A 25,137-nucleotide genomic window follows, 5' to 3' on the forward strand; every position below is an offset into this window, starting at 1 on the left:
CTATATCTATATCTATGTCTACATATATTAATGACCCAGAGAAATTTTTGCCCAGTTTTTCCCTGAAAAACAACAACAACAACAAACCCTTGGAATTTATTAATTAGGTATTTACTGAATATTTTATATATATTAACCTATTTCACTCTTTTATATTCTCACAAAAAAATAAAGTTTCTTCTTTAAATAGTTTATCATTTAATTGAGATATAAACAAAATATATGAAACCATTAAGGGACAATTTAAGTGCTAAGCTGGGTGGTGCTAACTATAAGTACTTTAGGAATTCAGGAAGGAAGATATCAAGTAGAATGCAAGAATTGGGAAGACTTCAAGGAGGTGAGACTTTAGTCCTTAAGGAAAGGTATGATTTAAATGACAGGAAGGATGGGCATTCTAAACAGAATTAAAAGTAGGAGCAAAGATATAAAAGTAGAAATGAATATACATGGAAAACTATGAGAAGACATAACTGACCAGAGCAAAAATTTTATTGTAGAGTCATTGGGATTAATATTTGGCAAATTTACAATAAGCCTTGAAGCTCCGGCCAAAGATTTTATAGCTGATTCATCAGACTATAGAGAACAGTTGGACTTTACTAGGCTTGTGAAACACCAAAAATGATTTCTCCAGAAGATAAAACTGTCCATTACACAAAACAGATTGGATGGAGTGTGTCACTGCCTGGGCTCTCCAAGAGGCTGACTGAGAGTTTAGTGTGCCATTGTTTATTAGGGAGTGCTCCTCTAGCTCTTCTATCAATACCTGTGGAAGGGAAGAGGAGCAGGATTGGGCAGAGGAGGTAGTCAAGCTGCTGACACAGGCCCAAAGATAGCCCCACAATGAGCTCTGGACTTAAAAGAGACCCACCAGAATTGTCCTGCTTTGGATAGAAACAGAGGGACTTTTTTACAATACCCGCCCCCACTTCCGCTGCAGTCAGTCATTTGATATGGGCTGTCCTGAGGCATTCCCTGAAGAAGTTGACGACTGGAGACCAATGCTGACAGCAGTTCCAGTAGCTGGGGCAAGTCCTTTCCTGAGGACAGAGATAGGTGGCACATTACTGTGACTCCATGTGGTAGAACCTAGAGAAGGCTACTGATATTATTAATGGTATTAATTTCCAATTGTGAAGGTCTGGAGGGAACTGTGGAGTGTAAGGAGAATAAAGAAGAGAAGATATATACAGATCCTTTAAAAAGTTATATTTAAAATATAATATAGTTAATAGCAACCTTATTATGATTAAATGTTCCTTTTGATTCTGAGTTGAAAAAAGCAGAAAACAACCAGGATGTTGAAAAGTCTGGAAATGATGTCCCTGAATTAAGGATTTAAGGGACTGAGAATCACTCAGAAAGAATAAAAGCACGAAGTTCAGAAAAAATAGTGCTAATCATTATGTTGAAGGCTTATTGGAATCTCCAAGGCCTACCTTCATAGTAGTTAACACAGTGCCTTCCATATTGCTAGTGATCACTTGTGTTTAAAAGGAAGGAAAAGGAGAACAAGTAGCTCTAAGGCCCATGAGAGAAAGTTATAAGGAAATAAATTGTCAAAGAATTAAAGCTATTCAAAGGGAAATGAGCTGTTGAGGGAAGCCTCTCTCCTACAGAAAGGAGGTGAGTGAGCCTTTTTTCCACTGGAAGCAAAGACTTGATAGTCATTCAAGTACATTGCATAGAACATTTCTGCACTAAGAGGGAGGAAGAGATTATTCTGGCTAAACTGTAATAATATTTATAAGTATAAGACTATGATTTAAAGTGTTCAATGACTTTGGGACAGCCTCAGATATTTAATCAACTTTGATGTAAATAAAGTATGCAAACTTTGGATTTTTATACTATAGATTCTATAACAAAGTTTGAATTTCTTAAATTTTTCACATTTTTAATTTAGCTGCTGGCTTTTGCAAAGAATTTGAATGTAGAATTCAGTTTGGAGGCAGAAAGAATGATCCATGGCTATTATCTAGCAAGTCGCAGAATCAGAACAGATTCTATAAGTGGATCAAAACTGTCAGCATCTGCATTAAAATATTTGTAGGTATTCAATATAAAACTTTAAAGCCAGTATTGACTTTTAAGTGATGTGTTTAATTAACTTATTTATGTTTCACTTGTTTCTTGAATTGCTAGTTGGTTGATTTCTCATTTATCTTGTTTCAAAAGAATTTAAGGTGACTTAACAATCGCTATTGTTGCATCATTTGAACCTCCAATACATGTTTTCACTAAGTTATTTTTTATTGGAATCTCTGTATGAGATGTGTCTGAGTAAAATGCACTGATTTGAAATACAAATGATTGATTTTTTTTTTAACGTGGCTTTTTTACACTCTAGGTATTTTTTAGTTGAGCCTAGAAAAAATTCTTTTTAAGTATATTATTCTGTGTACTTTTAAAATACTTTAATAGACACATCTATTATTGTTCCTTAAAGTTTTTTAAAGCTAATTTTTATTATAAAAGTAAAGTATAGACACCGTAAAAGAAAAGTCTAAAGTAATAAATAAGGTGTCCAGCTAACTCTACCCATTGCTGTCCTACTCTCTAGAGAGATTGTCACTGTTAACAGTTTTTATGTATTCTTCCAAAAATTATCCATTTATTTCTTTTAATGTTTATTTATTTATTTCGAGAGAGAAAGAGAGGGAGAGAACACACTAGTGGGAGAGAAGCAGAGAGACAGAGAATCCCAAGCAGGCTCTGCACTGTCAGCATAGAGCCCAACGCGGGGCTTGATCTCAAGAACCCAGAGATCATGACCTGAGCCGAAACCAAGAGTCAGACACTTAACTGACTGAGCCACATAGGCGCCCCCCAAAATTACCCATCTAAATACTAACGTGTACAAATATATAATTTAAATTTATGATGTATATTAAATACATATTTTATTTGAATATGTTATATATTTGTCAATGAATATGTTAAACACATTATAGAGAGAGACAGTTTACTGACTTAGGATGGTTCAACTTAACGATTTTTCGACTTAATAATGATGTGAAAATGATACACATTCAGTAGAAATCATACTTCAAAGTTTGAATTTTGATCTTTTCCTGGGTTAGCAATATGCAGTACAATACTCTCTTACTGGGCAGTGACAGCAGGCTGCAGCCCGCAGTCAGCCACGAGATTAAAAGGGTAAAACTGATAACCATGCTGTATCCATGCAGCCATTCTGTGCTTTACTTTCATTGCAGTATTCAATACATTATGTGAGATAGCCAACACTTTATTATAAAATCAGCTTTGAAGGCTGATGTAAGTGTTCTCAGCATGTTTAAGGCAGGCTAGGGTAAGCTATGTTTGGTAGGTTAGGTATATTAAATGTATTTTTGACTTATGATATTTCCTAAGTTGAGGAAGATCTAAATATAAATATCTATATATTCATATGGATATATTTTCCTTTTGCACAAATGGAATTATGTATGGTTTACCTATTATAATACTATCAGAACATAAGGAATTACCTTATTCTGTTTTAATGGCTGCTTTACAGTGTGCTTTGATGTGGCTGTACCATAATTTAAGCAGTTCCCTCTTGATATTTCATTTGATACAAACTAATATATAATCTCAAACAAGTTAGGAACTAGGACCAGGAGTAAAATAATCCATTAAATACATAAATAACATGCTATATCTATAATATACAATAAGGTAAGTGAAGGACTAGAAGGAAATGTCAGATATAGGTCCACAAGAGATAAATATGTTTAGTTAACTTTTCCAACTCTATATTTATCTTCATAGAGCTGAAAAAAAAGTGCTGAAGAGAAAGTAGAAAACAACTGTGATATTTTAAAATAGTAAATGGAATTTTGTGATATTTTCCATTTTCTGAAGTAACGTTTAAAATACTCGCATCAGGGGTGCTCAGTCAGTAAAGCATGCAACTCTTGATCTCTGGGTCATAAGTTCAAGTCCACATTGGGTTTTAGTTGAGTGTGGAGCTTACCTTAAAAAAAGTTACTCAAGGGGCGCCTGGGTGGCGCAGTCGGTTAAGCGTCCGACTTCAGCCAGGTCACGATCTCGCGGTCCGTGAGTTCGAGCCCCACGTCGGGCTCTGGGGTGATGGCTCAGAGCCTGGAGCCTGTTTCCGATTCTGTGTCTCCCTCTCTCTCTGCCCCTCCCCCGTTCATGCTCTGTCTCTCTCTGTCCCAAAAATAAATAAACGTTGAAAAAAAAATTAAAAAAAAAAAAAAGTTACTCAAATCAATACTCAAAGAGTCAATACTTGAAGCCTCGGAAATCCTATTTTCTCATATTTTTTCTCTGTAGCAAAAAGATATTTATTTAAACTTATATAACCTCAGTTAACATTTGACTATATTAATCCAAATATAAAGCAGAGTTCATTTTAATATGATGAATCTACTTCCCATGGTGGAAATTGGAAGGTATAGGGGTATAGGTGAGGTTTATGAAATAGCAAAGTAAATGAACTCATAAGAGTCATAAACCTTAAATTTTTCTCCTACCTCTATAGACAGGTACCTAATAACACTATCCTTGCTCTTCTAGAGAAGTAGAGCTGGACAATACTCTCTTCTCTTCCCTGAAAGGCTTTATACATATTCTGTTGTGGTCGACATTTTAGAAGGAGCTTAGGTGAGGATATCAGGAACATAATAGCCAAATCTGAAAATAACAACTCTGGAGTAATTTCCAAGGACTCAAATGATGATCTTGGTCTGAGTATGAATGGATAAGAAAAGGTTGATGGTTTATTATGAAAAAGACTTGAGGTTTTATTCTTTTTCTACTTAATATGAGTAAACAATGTAATATGGCTATTAAAAATACTGTGAATTCAGGTTGTGTTAGTAGAACATAGTATCAAGAGGGAAAAAATGCTAGTTCTGCTTCACCTCTACATTGCTGGTTAAATCACACTCACATCGTAATACTATACTGAAAAAGAATATGTTTAAAAACATTTTTTTAAAATGTTTACTTATTTTTGAGAAAGAGAGACAGAGAAAGAGTGGGGCAGGGGCAGAGAGAGGGAGACACAGAATCCGAAGCAGGTTCCAGGCTCTGAGCTGTCAACACTGAGTCTGATGTGGGGCTTGAATCCACAGACTGTGAGATCATGACCTGAGCCAAAGTTGGATGCTTAACTGACTGAGCCACCAGGTGCCCCTGAAAAAAATAAATAAATAAAAATTAACCAAATCTGGTCATGAGGAGAGTGGTCAGAATGTTGAAAGGCCTGAAAACTGTCTTATGACTTTTTTTTTTACCTTTTTAAAAATTTTATTTATTTTGAGAGAGACAGAAACAGCATGACATGGGAAGGGTCAGAGAGAAAGGAAGACAGAGAATCCCAAGCAAGCTGTACACTGTCAGTGCAGAGCCTGACACGGGGCTCGAACCCACAAACCATGAGATCATGACCTGAGCCGAAACTAAAACTCAGACGCTTAAATGACTGAGCCAGCCAGGTGCCCCATGTCTTATGACATATTAAAGAAGCTAGTAATATTTTATTTTGGAGAAAAGAAAACATAGGACAACTAGAAAAGTTGTCTTTGAATATTTGAAGAGATGTCATATTTAAGAGGTATTAAGCTTTTTTTATAATCACAGAAGACAGAACCAGTGGGTATGAATTTCAGTGAAACCAATTTCAGCTTAAATTTATATATTCTTTGTGGGTGAGTCCCAAAATTTTCAAATGCTTTATCTGAAATCGTAATAACTGTAAGTTATTATTGTCCCCATTTTATACCTGAGATTCAAAAAATTTTCGGGAAGTGAATGATTTATATGAAGTCACACAGCTAGTAAAGTCTAGAGACTTAGACCAGGTTTTCTGATTTCCAAGTTCAGCAGTCATTCAAGTATATTACATATGCCTAATGGGAGCTTGAAAGAGATTTTTTTTTTTCAATTTTAAATGTTTATTTATTTTTGAGAGGGAGAGAAAGCTAGGGAGTGGCAGAGAGACAGAAGGAGAGAGAGAATCCCAAGCAGGCTCCGTGCTGTCAGTGCAGAGCCCTATGTGAGGCTCGAACTCCCAAACCATGAGATCATGACCTGAGCTGAAATCAAGAGTTGGATGTTTACCTAACTGAGCCATGTAGGCGCCCCTGAGGGAGATTTTTTAGGTAATCAAAGGTTAGTTTAAAAATAAAAGATAAAGGAATGTATTCCCAGTGAACCATAGGAAATGTTCGAAAGAGACTGGACAGTAAGTAGCCTGGGATATTGTGGAGAAAATTTAATTATCTGATTGGAGATTGAACTTTAAGGCCTCTTTCAAAACTAAAATTTCAAGATTCTGTGAGGACTTCAAATAGATGAAGAACTGGAAGAAAACACCAAAGGTGACTATAAGAGTTAGTTTTCCTAACTGTATATTGAGGAAGGGGGTGTAGAATAATAAAAATGAAGATAAGCCAGAGCAGATATGAACTCTGATAATAAGTCAAGATACTTGCTTGTTCTGGCATAGTTTATTGAAGTTGGTAGGAAAAAAATGCTTTGAAAAGAAACTAACTTTTTTTTTTAAGTAAAAATATGCTGATCTTTAAGGCATGGCTTGTATACACATATAACTTGGTTTATTCCCGCCAAAATATATTTTATCTTTATAATATCAACATATTTGATTAGCATCAATTTTCTTTTTCAGAGTTTCCCTAGCTGAAGCACATGCTCGACTGAACTTAAGGAATAAAGTGCTTAAAGAAGATGTACTAATTGCAGCCTTATTGTTTGAAACATCTCTCACACTGAAATATGGTAATCTATTATTAATTTGTTAATGATCACTATAAATAATTATATTTAAATATTCTTAGACTGTTAAAATATCTATAAAATTTTATAAATTTTATAGCATTTATAAAATAAAATGTTATAGATATTTTATTTTTTAATTTTTTAATTTTTATTTTTTTAAATTTAAATCCAAATTAGTTAACATATAGTGTAATAATGATTTTAGGAATAGAATTTAGTGACTCATCACTTACATATAACACCCAGTGCTCATCCCAAAAATGTCTTCCTTAATGCCCCTTGTGCATTTAGCCCAGCTCCCTACTCAACACCCTGCCAGAAACCCTCAGTTTGTTCTCTGTATTTAGGAATCTCTTAATGTCTCTTTGTCTCCCTCTCTGTTTTTATATTATTTTTGCTCCCCTTCCCTTATGTTCATCTGTTTTGGATCTTAAATTCCACATATGAATGAAATCATATATTTGTCTTTCTCTGACTTATAGTTCACTTAGCATAATACACTCTAGTTCCATCCATGTTGTTGCAACTGGCAAGATTTCATTCTTTTTGATTGCCTAGTAATATTCCATTGTATGTATGTATATATATATACCACATCTTTATCCATTCATCAGTCAATGGACATTTGGGCTCTTTCCATGCTTTGGCTATTGTTGATAACTATAAATAATATTGTTGCTATATACAATGGGGTGCATGTGCCCCTTTGAAACAGCACACCTGTATCCTTTGGATAAATACCTAGTAGTGCAATTGCTAGGTTGTAGGGTAGTTCTATTTTTAGTTTTTTGTGGAACTCCATAGTGTTTTCCAGAGTGGCTGCACCAGTTTGCATTCCCACCAACAGTGCAAAGGGTTCCCCTTTCTCCACATCCTCGCCAACATCTGTCATTGCCTGAGTTGTTAATGTTAGCCATTCTGACAGGTGTGAGGTGGTATCTCATTGTAGTTTTGATTTGTATTTCCTTGATAAGGAGTGATGTTGAGCATTTTTTCATGTGTCTGTTAGCCATCTGGATGTCTTCTTTGGAAAAGTGTCTATTCATGTCTTTTGCCCATTTCTTCACTGGATTATTTGTTTTTTGGGTGTAGAGTTTGAGAAGTTCTTTATCGATTTTGGATACTAACACTTTATCTGATATGTCATTTGCAAATATCTTCTCCCATTCCGTTGGTTGCCTTTTAGTTTTGCTGATTATTTCCTTTGCAGTGCAGAAGCTTTTTATCTTGATGAGGTCCCAGGAGCTCATTTTTGCTTTTGTTTCCCTTGCCTCCGGAGACATGTCAAGTAAAAAGTTGCTGCGGCCGAGGTCAAAGAGGTTTTTGCCTGCTTTCTCCTTGAGGATTTTGATGGCTTCCTGTCTTACATTTATGACTTTCATCCATTTTGAGTTTGTCTTTGTGTGTGGTGTAAGAAAGTGGTCCAGGTTTATTCTTCTGCATGTCACAGTCCAGCTTTCCTAACACCATTTGTGGAAGAGACAGTCTTTATTCCATTGGATATTCTTTCCTGCTTTATCAAACATTAGTTGGCCATATGTTTGTGGGTCCATTTCTGGGTTCTCAATTCTGTTCCATAGATTTATATGTCTGTTTTTGTGCCATTAGCATATGGTTTTGTTGATCGCAGCTTTGTAATACAGCTTGAAGTCCACAGTTGTGATGCCTCCAGCTTTGGTTTTCTTTTTCAGGATTTCTTAGGCAATTCAGGGTCTTTCTGGTTCCATACACATTTTAGGATTATTTGTTCTAGCTCTGTGAAGAATGCTGGTGTTATTTTGATAGGGATTGCTAAAATATTATGTATATATTAATTATTATTTTAAAAATTAGTAAATTTTTTAAAGTTTATTTATTTATTTATTTTTGAGAGGAGAGAGAGTGAGCACAGGCATGAATGAGGAAGGGGCAGAGAGACAATCCCAAGCAGGCTGTACACTGTCAGCACACAGTCTGATGCGGGACCCAATCCCACAAACCTTGAGATCATAACCTGGGCTGAAATCTAGCACCCACTGAGCCAAGTGAGCCACCCAGGTGCCATAGAATAATAAATTTTTGTCAGGTAAGGCCTGTTTCAATTTGAACACTTACTAATTGTTTATAGGTAATATAACACGTTCCTTGTTATGCATGATTGCTTGGATTCTGAAACTTTTGCATTGCTTATAGAGTTCTGGTAAAACATGTATTAAATACAACATGAAGTGATTCTAAATTTATCTTTCTTTTACTTAAACATTTTTTTTAATGTTTATTTATTTTTGAGAGAGAGAGACAGAATGCAAGTGGGGGAGGAGCAGAGTGCGAGAGAGACACAGAATTTGAAGCAGGCTCCAGGCTCTAAGCTGTCAGCACAGAGCCCAATGCAGGGCTCAAACCCATGAACCATGAGATCATGACCTGAGCCAAAGTCGGATGCTTAACCAACTGAGCCACCAGGTACCCCATAAATGTATCTTCCTTCTACAATAACATGCAACAGGAACACCTGGGTGGCTCAGTCAGTTAATCATCCAACTCTTGATTTTGGTTTAGGTCATAATCTCACAGTTGGTGAAATCAAGCCCCGTCATGGGGCTCTACACTGACAGCATGGAGACTGCTTGGGATTCTCTCTCTCCCTCTCTTTCTCCCCCTTCCCCTCATGTTCTCTCTCTCTCTCTTTCTCAAAATAAATAAATAAACATAAAATAAATAAAATAACAAGCAGCATTCAATTGTCAAGCAGTCTCCCTCAATGCAGTTAAGCACAAAGAAAATGTGTTCATTTTGTATCACTGCTTTCCTGAATTGCTAGCTATAATACTATGACTATAGCATTTAATTATTTGAAATGAATTTGAGCTTATTATGGTTTTGCTAATAAAAACATAAAAGGGCTCCTAAAGTAAGAGTAAACAGAGTTATTCTCACAAAGCTCTTGCCGAATTGGATCAGACATTAATTTTCATAAGATATTACAATCCTTGAAGCCAAACTCTGGCTCCAACCTTGGGACTTAAAGGATGTATTAACACTGACTTTTTTGTATGTATATATTCAGTGCTTAAATTTGCCTTAAATTCAATTTATACAGTAATAACGGTTCACAAAAACTCATTAGAACATTAGAACTTTGTTCTATAATTGTCAAAATCAAACATTATTAACCTGGGATTCATGGATACTTAGAGTTTTCGGGACTTGTGAATCTCTAAATTATATGAAAATATTTACATGTATGTGCTTGACACCTTTTTGCTTAGAGAGATGAATGGTAAGTTTTATGAAGTATGTCTTATAGGTTCATGACCCCCAGAAAAAGTTAGTTACCATCCCATGTTAGTTTTATGTACCAAAGGAGAAAGACATTGATTCCCAACCAATACTAAATAACAGGAAGGATACAAAAATATTTTTATTTTTAATTTGCTTTATCTTTTACAGGCTTCCTTTTTTAGAGATTTTATTGTTTTTATTTTTTATTTTTTTAAATGTTTATTTATGTTTGATGGGTGGGGAGGGGCAGAGAGGGGACAGAAGATCTGAAACGAGCTCCCCGCTGACAGGAGAGAGCCTGTTGTGGAGCTTGAATTCATGAACCAAGAGATCATGACCTGAGCCAAAGTTGGACACTGATTGAGCCACGTAGGCACCCCAGATTTTTTTTTTAATTTTATTTTTTATTTTTAAAAATTTACATCCAAATTAGCATACAGTACAACAATGATTTCAGGAGTAGATTTCTTAATGCTCCTTACCCATGTAGCCCATCCCCCCTCCCACAACCCCTCCAGTAATCCTCAGTTTGTTTCCCATATTTATGAGTCTCTTCTGTTTTGTCCCTCTCCCTGTTTTTATATTATTTTTGTTTCCCTTCCCTTATGTTCATCTGTTTTGCTCTTAAAGTCCCCATATGAGTGAAGTCATATGATTTTTGTCTTTCTCTAATTTCACTTAACATAATACCCTCCAGTTCCATCCACATAGTTGGAAATGGCAAGGTTTTATTCTTTTTGATTGCTGAGTAATATTCCATAGTGTGTGTGTGTGTGTGTGTGTGTGTGTGTGTGTGTGTATATATATATATATATATATATACACACACACACATATATATACCATATCTTCTTTATCCATTCATCCATCAATGGACAGTTGGACTCTTTCCATCCTTTGGCTATTGTTGATAGTGCTGCTATAAACATGGGGGTGCATGTGTCCTTTCAAAACAGCACACCTGTATCCTGTGGATAAATGCCTAGTAGTACAGTTGCTGTGTCGTAGGGCAGTTCTATTTTTAGTTTTTTGAGGAACCTCCATACTGTTTCCCAGAGTGGCTGCACCAGCTTGCATTCCCACCAGATTTTATTTTTTAAAAGTAATCAGGTTTTATTTTTTAAAGTAATCTCTACACCCAATATGGGGCTCAAACTTACACCCAGAGATCAAGAATCACATACTCTACCGACTGAGGCTGCTAGGCACCCATATCTTTTACATTCTTATTATTTGTATTTAAAAGCATACTTGATAAAATCTAACACACATTTTTTATGTACCATAACAAAAAAATTCTGCCAATTTTATTATGACATGATATCAAAATTAAAATATAATTAGATTTCAATAAGAAGACAAAAATTTGTGTCTTTGAATTTAGAAACTATACTATTTATTATTAAGGACCCCTATGGTAGAATATGGCTATTTTCACTTGGTAACTATTTTGTCAAGACTTTCGTGAAGTATTTAAGAAAGCATCTGTTGAGGAATATAAAACTAAATGAAGATTTTTTTTTCCTTTAGTTATTTTTTGTTTTCATAATGAATTTCAGTTAGGTATCTTGATTTTTAAGTCTTAAACAAAACAATGTTAAGAGATCCTTAAATGTTGGAGCACCTGGGTGGCTCAGTCAGTTAAGCATCTGACTTAAGCTCAGGTCATGATCTCGCAGTTTATGGGTTCCAGCCCCATGTGGGGCACTGTGTTGACAGCTCAGAGCCTGGAGCCTGCTTTAGATTCTGTCTCCCTTTCTCTTTGCCCCTCCCTTGCTCATGCTCTGTCTCTCTCTCTCAAAAATAAATAAACGCTAAAAAAAAAAAAAAAAAAAAAAAAAAAGAGCTCCTTAAGTGTTATTTCAGTTATAGCAGGAAATTGGAAACAAGAAAAAAAAGAAGAAAAAAACATAGCAAGAAATTGATCCCTACTCAGGGACATTTTTCTTGGATGCAAAAAACAATAGGTTGTGCTCATGAACTAGATTTAGAAGTTGGGGCAGAGGGCATAGGGAAGAATTAAAGAAAACTCCCAATTTTCTGCCTTGAGCAACTGAGTGGACCATGATGCCATTTACCACAACTGGGAACAAAGAGAAAAAGGGTTGGGAGAAAAACCAAATTATAGATAGATATGTTTGAGACATCCTACAGAGATACCTTTAGATTGATACAAGAATCTGGAGTTTAGGTGAGGGTTCTAATTTAGAAATTTAATTTGGGAACCATCAGCCCAAAGATGGTACTCATAGCCATGGAATGGATGAAATTACCTGAAATTACCTAGATTGAGACTATACAGAGAACTCCAGGACTGCCCTTGAAGAATTCCAATATTTAGAAATGGGGTTGAGGAGGGGGAACAAACAGAGGAGAATGAGAAGCTGCAGCTACAATGTAGTAAGAAAATCAAGTGTAGTTATAGAAACAAGACAGTTTAAGATTAGATTTTACAGAATTAGGGGAAGATCAAAGGAATAAAATCCTTAAAAAGGTGAGAGGGGATGGGATCCAGAGCACATGTGAAGATATTGGTCTCTAATGAAAGAAGTCACTTCATTATATAGGAGGGAAGACAAATGGATACAGAATCAGGTCTGTATCCATTTGATCATACACTCTATACAAGGTCATCAGCTAAAAGCAAAAGGTTTGAGGAGAGAAGAATGGAATATCATAGTCATGGGGGCAGGAGGCAGAAGAACATTTGTCTTAGACTCAGGCAGGGTTGTCTGGCAGTCAGTGGGCATCCATTTGAGGTTTCTGTGATTCATTTAAAGTGAAACCAAGAGATGCCAATTATGTGATTTTCTGCCTAGCAGCCTGAGTTCAGGCATAAAGTAAATTGTTGGGTTCATGCAGAGTTGAGGTTTTGATAGGTGACTGTGATAGAGTGTTGCAGGGGTAAGGGAGTGGGGACACTGGCTTGGGATAGATTCTTAAATAGGTTAAAAGAAGGAAGTGAATTGAAGGAAGCCACTTGGAGGTCTTGGGATAGAAGCTGGAAGTATAAGAGGGAAGGGGGATTTGAACTAATGGTTTTGAAGTAAGTTTTTGGTAATGTCAGTTTCCTGTGATTTTCCTATGTGTGGTGGAGGTAGAGGAAAAACTCCAGAGAGGTCTGGAATTAAGAGGGTCATTCATTCACATGGAAATCACTGAATGGCAGGTATTAGGGAATAGAGGAATATTGTGAGCCACGTGCTGAGAACTGGTTGACTTCACCAAGGAAGAGAAAGAGTAGTAAGCCCAAATGGCACTGGGCATCAGCAGAGAGATTTTTATTAAGAGGAAAGCAGGGACAAGAATGGTCTGGTAGCAGCAAAGGGGCAGCAAGTTAGTCACTGTCTCTGTCTTGTGTTACTAAGGTATGAGTGGTGTTTTGAGAAAAAGCAGCGTCACTTTAGAGAGCCACAGGGAAAGCAGTGTTCTCAAGGAACAGGAAGGATTCAGGTAAGATAAAGGGAATGGTAAAGGGAGCAGTCACGGCAGTCTGAGACTATGTTAAGTGCATACTGATAACAGACGGCTCTAGGAAGGTAGGCACTGTCTGCTTGGCTAGCAACTGTACTGCTGGCCAGTCACATGTATGTACTCATTCAATGAATCAACAATGAAACAGAATTTAAGAGCTTAACTCCTAAAGTGGTAGTCAAAAAGTTTTTTTAAGTTGTGGTAAAATATACGTAACATTTACCATCTTAACGATTTTTAAGTGTATAGTTCAGTGGTGTTAAATACGTTCACACTGTTGCCACCATCCATCTCTATAAACCTTTCATTTTTTTCCTGTACCTATTAAACAATAACTCCCCAATCTCTCCTTCCTTCCTCCAGTCCCTGGCAACCACCATTCTTTCTATTTTTATAAATTTGACTTCTCCATGTATCTCATATAAGTCTAATCATATGTGTTTATCTTATGGCTCACTTCACTTCATATAATGTCCCCAAAGGTTTATTGATGTGGTAGCATGCATTAGAATTTCCTTCGTTCAAGATTGAATATTCTATTCCATTGTATGTATGTGTACACACGTACACACACACACACCACACACACCATTTTGTTTATTCATTCACCCAACAATGGACCTTAGATTGCTTGCACCTTTGGCTATTGTGAATAATGCTATGAACATGAGTATATGCTTACTTACCTCTTTGAGACCTTGTTTTAAATTATTTTGGGTATGTGTCCATAAATGAAATCCCTGGATCATGTAATTTTTTGAATAAACTGCTACTGTTTTCCATAAGGGTTGCACCATTTTACATTCTCACCAACAGTGCACAAGGGTACATTTTCTTCATATCCTTGCCAACATTTGCTTGATAGTAGCCATCCTTATGGGTGTAAGATGGTATTTCACACCATTTACCTAGTGATTAGTGATGTTGACCATCATTCATGTGCCTATCTTCTTTGGAGAAATGTCCGTTTCTCCTTTGCCGATTTTTGAATTGGGTTATTTTCTTGTTCAGTTGTAGATCCTGTATCAGATACAATTTGCAAGTATTTTCTCCCATTCCATGGGTTGCCTTTTCACTCTTCATTGTAGTATTTGACGCACCAGTTTATTTTGATGTGGTTTAACTTACCTATTTCCTCTTGTTGCCTGTGCTTTAGTGTTATAACACTAGAAATCTAGTGTTACATAAATTCTAGAAATCACTGCCAAATCCAATGTCATGAAGCATTTCCCCAATTTTTTGTTTTTGTCTTAGTTCTTATGCTTAGGTCTATAAGGGACCAACTTCATTTTTTTTTCTTATGGGTATTGTTTTTTCAGTACCATTTGTTGGAAACTGTCCTTTCCCCATTGGTCTTGGCACTCTTAAAGCATAAATCATTTAACCATGTATTTGAGGGGTTATTTCCAGGCTATTCAATTCCATAGGTTTATGTCTTTTTGTCAGTGGTTCTGAATAATTGAGATTACAATGATGTCTTTATCCTCAGTCATCCGCTTAACCTTTATCAAAGTGTTTCCCTACCTTCTAACACCTTCTTTCCCTACTTCTTCCACCTCCTCACAGCACTATTCAGGTTCAAAACTCTAAATGACTAGGTCAACAGATAACAAAGTTCTAGTTTCTACACTTAAAAAAATGTTATTGAGAGAGAATATGAGCTGGGGAGGGGCAGAGAGGGTGGAGGGGACAGGATTTTAAGTGGGCTCTGCACTGACAGCAGTGACCCCAACACTGGGCTCGAACTCATGAACTGTGAGATCATGACCTGAACCAAGGCTGGACACTAAACCAAGCCACCCATGTGCCCCTCTAGTTTCCATGTTTTAAAACGTAGTATTTTTTCTTGGCTCTGGTAAGTCTGTGTATATACGAAAACTATTTCATGAGTCTCAAAAACAGACCAGTTTTAAATGATTATTGAAATATTCTATTAAATAGGTCAGAACTTAAAAACTCTTATTGGGGGGCCCTGGGTGGCTCAGTAGATTGAGCATCCTACTTTTTTAAAGTTTGTTTATTTGAGAGAGTGGGGGAGGGGCAGAGAGCAAATCCCAAGCAGGCTCAGTGCTGTCAGCGCAGAGCCTGACGTGGGGCTCAATTCCATAAACCATGAGATCATGACCTGAGCCAAGATGAAGAGTCAGATGCTTAACCAACTGAATCCCACAGGTGCCCCAATCATCTGATTCTGCATTTCAGCTCAGGTCATGATCCCAGGGTCGTGGGCTCAAGACCCACAGCAGGCTCTGTGCAGAGTGTAGAGCACGGTTGGGATTCTTTCTCCCTCTGCCCCTTTGCCCAGCTTGCACTCTATAAAACAAAACAAACTCATACTATTTTCCTGAAAATGTGATTTCACATTTAGCATTTTAAGGACTTCTCATTTACACTTTTTTCCTTAGGGGCCACTGTATTTTGTGTTGCTCCAAATGCAGTATTTCCATTTGAATTGTATAATGAAGAATATTTGGAGCAAAGGGATATCTATTTGAATGAATGCCAACAGCAGCTTCAACAGTTTATTGCCACATATGGACCTGGGACAGCTATTTTCACTAGTGATGAATAGGCAATCTGAGGAAAATAATTTTCTTCACTCATATTTAAGCAGTGGAAAGGTGTGATTCTGAAGTAATGCTTCAGGTAATACTATGTATGGTAGTACATTAGAAGGCTATCTTAAAAATATAAAAGGTCTCATTATTAAATATCTGGTCGGGGGACCTGGGTGCCCCAGTTGGTTAAGCGTCCGACTTCAGCTCAGGTCATGATCTCACGGTTCGTGGGTTCGAGCCCCGCATTGGGCTCTGTGCTGACAGTTCAGAGCTTGCTTCAGATTCTGTGTCTCCCTCTCTGCCCCTCCCCTGCTCATTCTCTCAAAGAATAAATAAACATTAAAAAAATAAAAAAAGAATCTGGAAACTAAGCAATGTTTAAAAACGGTCACTTTTATGTAGTTCTACTTGTCACAAGATGGCAAGAACAGTTTAAATGAGAATATTTACCTAAAAATAAATCATTTTTCTTGCACCTGTGAACCTGACAAATGGAGTAAATAACAGCAACATATAGAAGCACAAGCCTCCAATTTAAGGACATTTCCTACTTCATTACTTTTTATGTCCATTATATAGTTTTGGAAGCCCTAATTATGAATTCAGGGAAAGCTTGGAAATTTTCCATTTTTTAAAGCCAGGTTAAATGAAAAAAAGTAATTTATAACAAATCAAGGGGTAAGAATTGGCTCCTTGAACCTAACTGGTTACAAGAAAGGCACCAAAAGGCAAAGAAACCCAATTTGCAAACCATCTTCATTTTTGGAGGGAAGAGATCTATTCTGAAAAGGTGTGTGTGGGGAAAGAGAAAATATATTTAACTTGTAAAATCCCCAAATCCTTTTCATTTTTTCAAAGGTTTAATATGTTAATTTTTAAAATGTTTTTGAGAGAACAGTGTGAGTGAGGGAGGGCCAGAGAAAGGAGACCCAAAATCTGGAGCAGACTCCAAGGCCCAAATGGGGCCTGAATATACCAACCAGGAGATCCTGACCTGAGCCAAAGTTGGACACTTAAAGCAGTTGAGCCACCCAGGTGTCCCAATAAGTTAATTATAAAAAAAATAAGATACTACCATGCCGATTCTTTAGAAACTGGCACTTTATGGAGCTAAACCATAAAGGTTGACAGCTCTCTCTATAGGCCTTTGACAAATCATTCCTACTCATTCAACAGTATTTACTGAATATTCACTAGTTTCAGAGACTTGTGTTACTTTTTCAGAATGCAAAGCTAGTTTTTTTTGTTTTTGTCTTTTAAGCTTTTATGTATTTTTTGAGAGTGTGGGAGAGAATCCCAAGCAGGCTTCATGCTCAGTGTGGACATGGGGCTGGGCTCCATTTCACGACCTGAGCCGAAATGGAGTCAGCAAAGCCAGTTTTTAAAAACAATTTACATATTACAGTTCTAGAATTCTAGACTTGCCATAATGAAATTATAACCTAGATGTAAGCACTCAACAGGGGAAAAGCAAGATTTAGCTAAGTTCAAGTCTTCAGAGTTAAGAATTCAGCTTTAGAATCCCTATAAATTCTAAGTCCTGGTTGGAATGGACTGTCCAGTCACTATTTCCCTTAATATGACATGTTATTATTTGTACTAAGATCACAATTTTTTTTGTTCAAAGGCAAAAGCAAAGAATAAGATTAAAACTTAAACTATGTATGTCACAGGTGAAATCTTTATTTGTAAGGGATAATTCGTTAAGGTGTTTAGGAGATTCCATATACTTATTTATTGATAAAGAACATACTTTCTTAAAGTATGCTAAAAACAAATCTGACTAGTAATTATGGAACTGGAGATGTTTAAACACTCAATATATTTTAAAGATAGCAGACTTTACTGCCCAACAGTTAAAAGTATTCAAGCATGTATTTCTCTACATAACTTATTGTGAGGTGATCAATGTTAAATAAAGTATTTATTCATGTCTTCTTGACCAATTCTTCATTTTTCCTTCCAACTGCATGCCTCTGGGGAAAAAAATCAGAAACCAACAATGAAAATCACTCCATAGTCAAAATCAAAGGAGAATCAGACTTCTGACAACACACACACAGGCAACTTTAACAGGATATGGCCCTAACCCTTTGGAGTTTCAGATACTTTTGAATTATTATTAGCTGTGATTGCCAGAATTACTTACCGAGGCAATGAAGAATTTTTAACCACAACAGTTATGGGCTTGGACATTCATCTGCAGCTACCTACATGCTGAAAAGAACATATAACCCATTTTAATGAAAAATTGCATTATACTTGAGTAATTCACATAAACAATATACATAACTGGCATCTCAGTCTTCAAATTATTTCTTCAAAGAAACCCTCAGCTGGGTAAACGGCAAAAAGTAATTTAAGTCATCATTGTGCCAGTTACTAAACCTATCTAGGTCAAAAACCTACTAAATGTTTTTGATACTGCTTTTCATAGACAGTACCATAAATACATAACAAAGCACAGTGTTTAACATTAAGTTTTGGTACCTCATTACATGCAGTTGTGCTCCTAGTGGTTTTATCACAGCCATCCTCAGATGTTTTTGGAAAACATCACAACGTTCATCTTCAACTCATAGGCTCTGTTGTACCTAGAAATCAAAATATTTCATTGTGAATTCTCATTTGTACTTGCCATCTGTTTGGCATCTTATATGCAGGAATGGTCCAGTAAGACTTTTTCATTCTCATCAGGAGCCATAAACATTTTACTTACAACCTTCCTGACTCCCATCTAACTTTTTATAAAAACTACTAACATTTGAGGCCATATACTGGAATAATTTTGTTATTTAACACATCTCTCATGGAATGAAGTACTTTCTGCTTAGTTCTACTTTTTTTGATAGTCCAAACGGATAACCCCAAAATTTAGAACCTCTGTAACGGCTTGAACAGATTAGTACTTTTGACTGTTTAGGCCCTAATAATTCTATAAATGATCTTTCCAAGCTGGAAATGGGTTTATTAGCATGGATAGGAAAAATTGTGGCTATATATAGGACGTTCTTTACTGTGGCAGTATCGATGTTAGGACATGATGGTCCTAATGAGTACCTAGCCATTGCTTTTCTGTCTCAGAGCTTGACAAGGATGAGATGAGTCAGGTTAAAGGTTAGATGTATAAAAACAAGTGTGTAGACCTCCAACTAAAGCATCACAATGGCAAATCTAATGTAGTTTTAGAGCAGATACATTATGTTGACATCATTATTGGACAGTCTTGTAGAATTAAGTCCCAGGTCGCCTGAAAGCACACTTAGGTAGTGCAAAGAATGGCCAGGGCCACAGATCATCTCTTACAGCACCCCAGGAGGGTAAATCATTGAACCAGACAGCTACTGGAAATGATTTATGAAGACACATCAAATGTTGTACCCTGCAAAACAATTTATCATTTTCAAGTCTGGAAATAATTTCACATCATCAATATTAGGAACACAAACTATTAGTTATGAATAATACCAACTTGGAAAGTTTCAGTGTAATGAGATTCATGGGAACTACTGACAACTATATGCATAATCTCATTTGTGTAAATCCTACAAGAATGTTTAGTGATACATATTTGTAATAAAACTGCTGTGCCTGCTTTGGCAGCACATATACTAAAATTGGAACGATACAGAGAAGGTTAGCATGGCTCCTGCGCAAGGATGACACGCAAATTCGTGAAGTGTTCCATATTTTTGAGGATGTGGAGAAACGGGAACCCTCTTGCACTGTTGGTGGGAATGCAAATTGGTGCAGCCACTCTGGAAAACAGTGTGGAGGTCCCTCAAAAAATTAAAAATAGACCTACCCTATTATCCTGAGAAACATAACAGAAACCCATGGGGGACGGGAAGGGAAAAAAAAAAAAAAAAAAGAGGTTAGAGTGGGAGAGAGCCAAAGCATAAGAGACTGTTAAAAACTGAGAATAAACTGAGGGTTGATGGGGGGGGGGGGGGGGGAGGGTGGGTGATGGGTATTCAGGAGGGCATCTTTTGGGATGAGCACTGGGTGTTGTTGCATGAAAACCAATTTGACAATAAATTTCATATATTGAAAAAAAAATATTAAAAAAATAAAAATAAATAAATAAATAAAACTGCTATCCTTCCCACTCAGCTCAAAAAGCTAAGAGCCAGGATACAAAATCCCAGAGAGGCACCTCAGGAGTTAGGAAGATAGGTAGGTTGAAGGCAGAGGTTATGTGATAGGTAAAGAATTAGATGCTAGAGTAATGAGAAAAATCACAGTTCTTAAATGGTGTGGTGGGCTCCGTATTTATTATGCTTCAGGATTTACCTGTTATCAGTATTTTTACCAAACATTTGGTTTTAAACCCCCCAGTATTTAGCAATAAAAGTAGGATTGATGCCACTTATGCCTCAAAATAAAGATGACGAATACCAAATGTAAACTATTTTTAGCATCAAATGCCCTGGTGACAGCAACATATTTGGGAGGAGGTAACAACAAAAAAGCCCGACACAGGATTATACCGTTTCATCGATAAGGTATTAATACCATTTTAAAGTATTTATTTAAGTAATCTCTATATCCAAAGTGGAGCTCAAACTGACAACCCCCACCCCAAGATCCTCCAACTGAGCCAGCCAGGCGCCCCAATAACTTGTTTTTGAATAGGCAACACGTTCTTCCAGCCTCCCAGCTGTTGACCAGTTTCTTCAGTATTATGTCCAGAAATACACATCTCTATATAAATGCAAGCATCTAAGGGTAGAGCAGGCATTTATGGCTTAGGGAGGTTCTAAACAGTACATACTGTTCTCCCAACTTCAAAACATCACGTTTTTAGAAGATATTTACAAAGGAAGATTCATAAACACATGCGACAAGTCACTGTCCTAAGTCGCTACCAGAACTGTTACTAAACTGATAACAATTTTAAAAGCCAATCACAAACTACAGTTAAGTAAAGGTTGTCTTTAATATCCTAGAGATAATGCCTCTCCCCTTTTATAAAATGCTTGCGTACTACGAATAAATAAGTCGCCCACTAAGGGACCCTAAAACCGTCTAGGCTGCACACAAGGCTTTGCTGGGGACACAAAATTGCTCCGAAGGACGCCCCGGCATACACCAAAACCACGCGCCATACCTTCCAGCCGCCTCGAAACCACCTCAATCTGAGAAGGCCCTTTATTAATTTTTGACTTTAGAACAGTCGAAACGGGCGTTTACTTAAAAAAAGGGTCAGTTGAGACTCGCGGCTGGTTACTAAAAAATGCGACAGAACCAATAACCCAGGACGCTCTGGGTGGCAGAAGGGGAAGGCTGCCTCCCGGGCCGACCTCGCGGCCATGCCGCTTACTCGGCTGTGCTCGGCAAGGTCGGAGGCCCTTTACACGGGGGCCCCAGGGCAGAGACCAGAGGCGGGCCTGGGTTCCGGCAACGAGTCGGGTTCCCGGTAGTAACAGGTTGAACTAAGACCGCAAGGACTCCCACCTCGAAGGACCCAGCGACTGGTCCGCTGGCGCTGCCGCCCGGTCCGCATGACCGACCAAGCTTCCCAAGGCCTCCTTCGTCGACAGCCGCGCGGAAAAGAAAGCACAGCTTCTTCCGTTGGGCTTTTGGGGCTCCGGGCCCCGCCCCTTCCGGGCCCTGGCCCCGCCTCCGACAGGGAGCGTGTGTCCGGCGGCGGAGTCTGTGCTAAGCACCAGGGCGGTCGTTGGGGCTGCGTTCTCAACGTCTGGGTGGCGCTACCCTGAGATCTGCGTTTCTCCGACTGCGGTGGAGTGCTACATCGTAAGTTCATATTGAAGGGAACTTTTGGAGGCTTTCAAGGTTCATGAGGACTTCACCCAGAGCTATTGCACCGAGTATGCAAACGTGTAGTCTGTCAGTTTGTAATGGACCCAAAAGAGCGGGAAATACTCCAAAAAGGAAGGGTCTCCCATTCCCAGTACTATATATTTGCTTAGTCTTCTACTTCCCCACGTAGTTCAGTGCTTAAAAAAACTGGTGGTATTGGACATCCCAATTTAGAATAAGGGTATCTGGAATCGACCCCATCAAACACATAGAAGAACCAGTTGCCACAAAAAAAGCTGTTGTATCTCCCTCATAACAATAGCTACTGCTGCTGTTTTTGTTGATAATAATTATAGAACATTAAAAAAAAAAAGCATTCGTAAAGCAGTCACCCGCTTTGTTTATGAACATGTTCTCTAATTTGCTATTGATTTTTTATTTTTGTGTTTTTTTACTCTTGTTTCTTTCAATCATTTTATTTGAGTCCTGGCTACGAAGCACTAGACTTAGTGCTGTAGGAGATAGGCTGATGATCTTGTTGCCAGAAAGAACACACGTGAAAGCATGTAATTAAACAATTGAATCAGTAAAAGGCACATCATCTTTCCTTTACAAATTGGAAGTCTAAGAAACTGATTCAAAATCCAGTACAAATGTATTTGCCTCAAGGAAACATGGTAAAAAAAAAATCTAAACTTAGCAAAATAAATTGTTGGTTATACTTACTTTCTCAAAGAATTTCTCTCTAACGTTTTTGCTGAATGTTTTGCAGGGGTTTAAAATTCTTTGTTTGGGACCCCAACTGGGCAATTTATTCTGTCAGGTGGTGGCTTGGACCTCAGCCTGCCATTGCAAACTCTTGGCTGGATGTAAACTTCTACAACCTAATTTTGCAACCTGGACAGCCACCTCCATCAGGCCTTTGCCTACAAGAGGATGGGGAGGTGTGGGAGCTACCATTACTGAAAGTTGTACTGAAAGAGGAGGGTGACTTTGCTGAACCCATAAATGCTATGGCAACATTTTAGGCATGTTCTCAGTGTCTGGGGCCATGTGAGAAGGAACTGGAGATCAGCATGGATGCTCCTGCAACAGTTCCTTACAGGATACCTCCTAAGTTGCTAGTTTTCCTTTCCTTCAGCGGGTTGCTCACATGGCACTTATTAGCATCTGCTTCTGAAGGATACCTGACCTGGATAGGATATGGAAGGGACCACTGTTTTAATGACTTAATATGTTCTTCAGACTAGATACAATTAAATTCTGGGACTAATATTTAGGTGTTCCTAAAACTCCACAGCCACCTATTTTCAGATTATAATTTTAAGTCATTTGAGTTTTTTTTTAAGTTTATTTATTTATTTTGAGAGAGAGAGAGAGAGAGAGAGAGAGAGAGAGCGAGAGAGAAAGAGAGAGAATCCTGCGCAGGCTCTGTGCTGACAGTGCACAGACTGCACTGCACTGACCAACACAGGGCTTGATCCCACACACCATGAGATCATGACCTGAGCTGAAATCTAGAGTTGGATGCTTAACTGATTGAGAAACCCAGGTGTCCCAAAGCAGGTTTTTTTTTTAAATTTAAGTAATCTTTACACCCAACATTTGGCTTGAACTCATTACTCAAAGATCAAGAGTTGCATGCTCTTTTAAAAATATTTTTTTACTGTTTATTTATTTTTGAGAGAGCAGGCACAGAGAGAGAGGACACACAAAATTCAAAGGAGGCTTCAGGCTCTGAGATATCAGCACAGAGCCTGACCGGAAGCTTGAACCCACGAACCATGAGATTGTGACATGAGCCAAAGTTGGACGTTTAACTGACTGAGCCACCCAGGTGCCCCTTGAGTTGCCTGCTCTTCTGAGCCAGCCAGGTGCCCCTTAAATCAGTTATTTTAATTGATTAGTAGTATAATTCATTAAGTAAATGTTATGTTTTCAACTGCATCACAACTAAGTGGCTTTTAAAAAATGAGTAGTGTATTATCCCACATTGCAGGAAGTCCAGAGGTAGCTGGTTCTAGGGTTGGTTAATTCAGCAGCACAGCATTGTCAGAGTTTGTGGTCTTCTCTGAGACTCTTGATTTTCCCTTCATGGTTGCAAAAAGGCTCCCACAGCTATAAACATCACATCTTCTTATAAAAACATCCAAAGGCAGGAAGGAAGGAATTTTTTTTCAGGTGTTTCTTTTTTTTTTTTAAGTTTATTATTTTTTTATTGTTTTAAATAAACAGAGGCAGAGAAGAAGAGGGAGAGAACCTTAAGCAGCCTCCATGCTCAGCACAGAGCTTGATGCAGGGTTCGATTCCACAACCCTGGGATCATGACCTGAGCCAAAATCAAGAGTCCAGCGCTCAACCAACTGAGCCACCCAGTTGCCCCACAGTGTTTCTCTTTTAATCTGGGTGAAAAGTACTACCAAGAATGCCCTTCAGGTGCCATTGACCATGGTTGGGTTACATGTCCAGAGATGATCAGCTCGTGCTGTGAGAAGGTAGGTTGTTGTAGAAAAGAAAGAGAAGGGCAAATGGCTATTAAAAAAGCTATCAACGGTTCTTGCCACAACAGGTAATCTTAACTTTAAGATTTGGGGATATTGCTGTGAACCTCAAGAGCTCTCTTCTAGGGATATGTGGCTGGCTCAGTTGGTGGAGCATGCAGCTCTGGATCTTGGGGTTATAACTTCAAGCCCTACATTGGGCATAGAGACTACTTAAGATAGATAAGTAAGTAAGTAAATAAATAAATATTTTAAAAAAGAGCTCTCTTCTAATTACTCTACAAAAGGAGATAACCTTATAGGAGCATGATTAAGGATATGGGAATTCTGAGAAAGAATGGGTTCAAATATTCAACTTCTGCCCCAAAATTTGCCACAAAAGCAAAAATAGCTTTTTAACACAGGTTAATTGACATACTAAGAATTACACATATTTAAAATGAAAAATTTCTAAGTTTTGACATGTATACACCTGTGAAGCATCACACTAAAGTTAATGAACAGGAGCGCTTGGTGGCTCAGTCAGTTAAGCATCCAACTCTGGATCTCAGCTCAGGTCTTGATCTCAAGGTTGTGAGTTCAAGCCCCGTGTTGGGCTCCACACTGGGCCTGGGACCTACTTAAAAAAGAAAAAAGATAATGGACATATTCATCACCCCCAGATATTTCCTCATGCTCCTTTGTAATGTCTCCTTCATGCCCCAAAACTCCACCTTTAAACCCCATCCCCAGGGAACTGCTGACTGACTGTTGCTACAGATTAGTTTGCATTTTTCTATAATTTGCTTAAATGGAATCATATAGTG

General features: G+C 37.7%; 1 protein-coding gene, 2 long non-coding RNA genes and 2 other non-coding genes across 7 annotated transcripts in view; 2 read left to right on the forward strand and 3 right to left on the reverse strand.

Moving 5' to 3' along the window:
* MCMDC2 (minichromosome maintenance domain containing 2) overlaps positions 1-16,835 on the forward strand; it is a 38,785-nt gene extending 21,950 nt beyond the window's left edge. For 2 of the 3 annotated variants that reach the window (XM_047842803.1, XM_047842802.1), the window contains exons 13-15: positions 1,910-2,052; positions 6,665-6,774; positions 15,915-16,835. In XM_047842803.1, coding sequence (XP_047698759.1) covers positions 1,910-2,052; positions 6,665-6,774; positions 15,915-16,081 — 420 coding nt within the window. In that variant the 3' untranslated portion in view covers positions 16,082-16,835. Of the gene's footprint in view, positions 1-1,909; positions 2,053-6,664; positions 6,801-15,914 lie in introns of those variants that run through there. The other variant, XM_047842804.1, reaches the window with a different exon arrangement.
* Positions 512-2,170, reverse strand: LOC125156625 (uncharacterized). The gene is made up of 3 exons (XR_007148705.1): positions 2,115-2,170; positions 875-1,043; positions 512-769 (listed from the first exon to the last, which is right to left on the reverse strand). It is a non-coding gene; the product is annotated as an uncharacterized LOC125156625 (long non-coding RNA).
* On the reverse strand, positions 15,649-21,678 carry LOC125156624 (uncharacterized). Its single transcript, XR_007148704.1, has 5 exons — positions 21,525-21,678; positions 18,558-18,661; positions 18,217-18,284; positions 17,727-18,043; positions 15,649-15,659 (listed from the first exon to the last, which is right to left on the reverse strand). It is a non-coding gene; the product is annotated as an uncharacterized LOC125156624 (long non-coding RNA).
* LOC125156794 (small nucleolar RNA SNORD87) lies at positions 18,359-18,447 on the reverse strand. Its single transcript, XR_007148778.1, has one exon. It is a non-coding gene; the product is annotated as a small nucleolar RNA SNORD87 (small nucleolar RNA).
* On the forward strand, positions 19,655-19,761 carry LOC125156810 (U6 spliceosomal RNA). The gene has a single exon (XR_007148788.1). It is a non-coding gene; the product is annotated as a U6 spliceosomal RNA (small nuclear RNA).
* Positions 21,679-25,137: the final 3,459 nt, after the last annotated feature.

Source organism: Prionailurus viverrinus, chromosome F2 (assembly GCF_022837055.1).
Source record: "Prionailurus viverrinus isolate Anna chromosome F2, UM_Priviv_1.0, whole genome shotgun sequence".
NCBI lineage: Eukaryota > Metazoa > Chordata > Mammalia > Carnivora > Felidae > Prionailurus > Prionailurus viverrinus.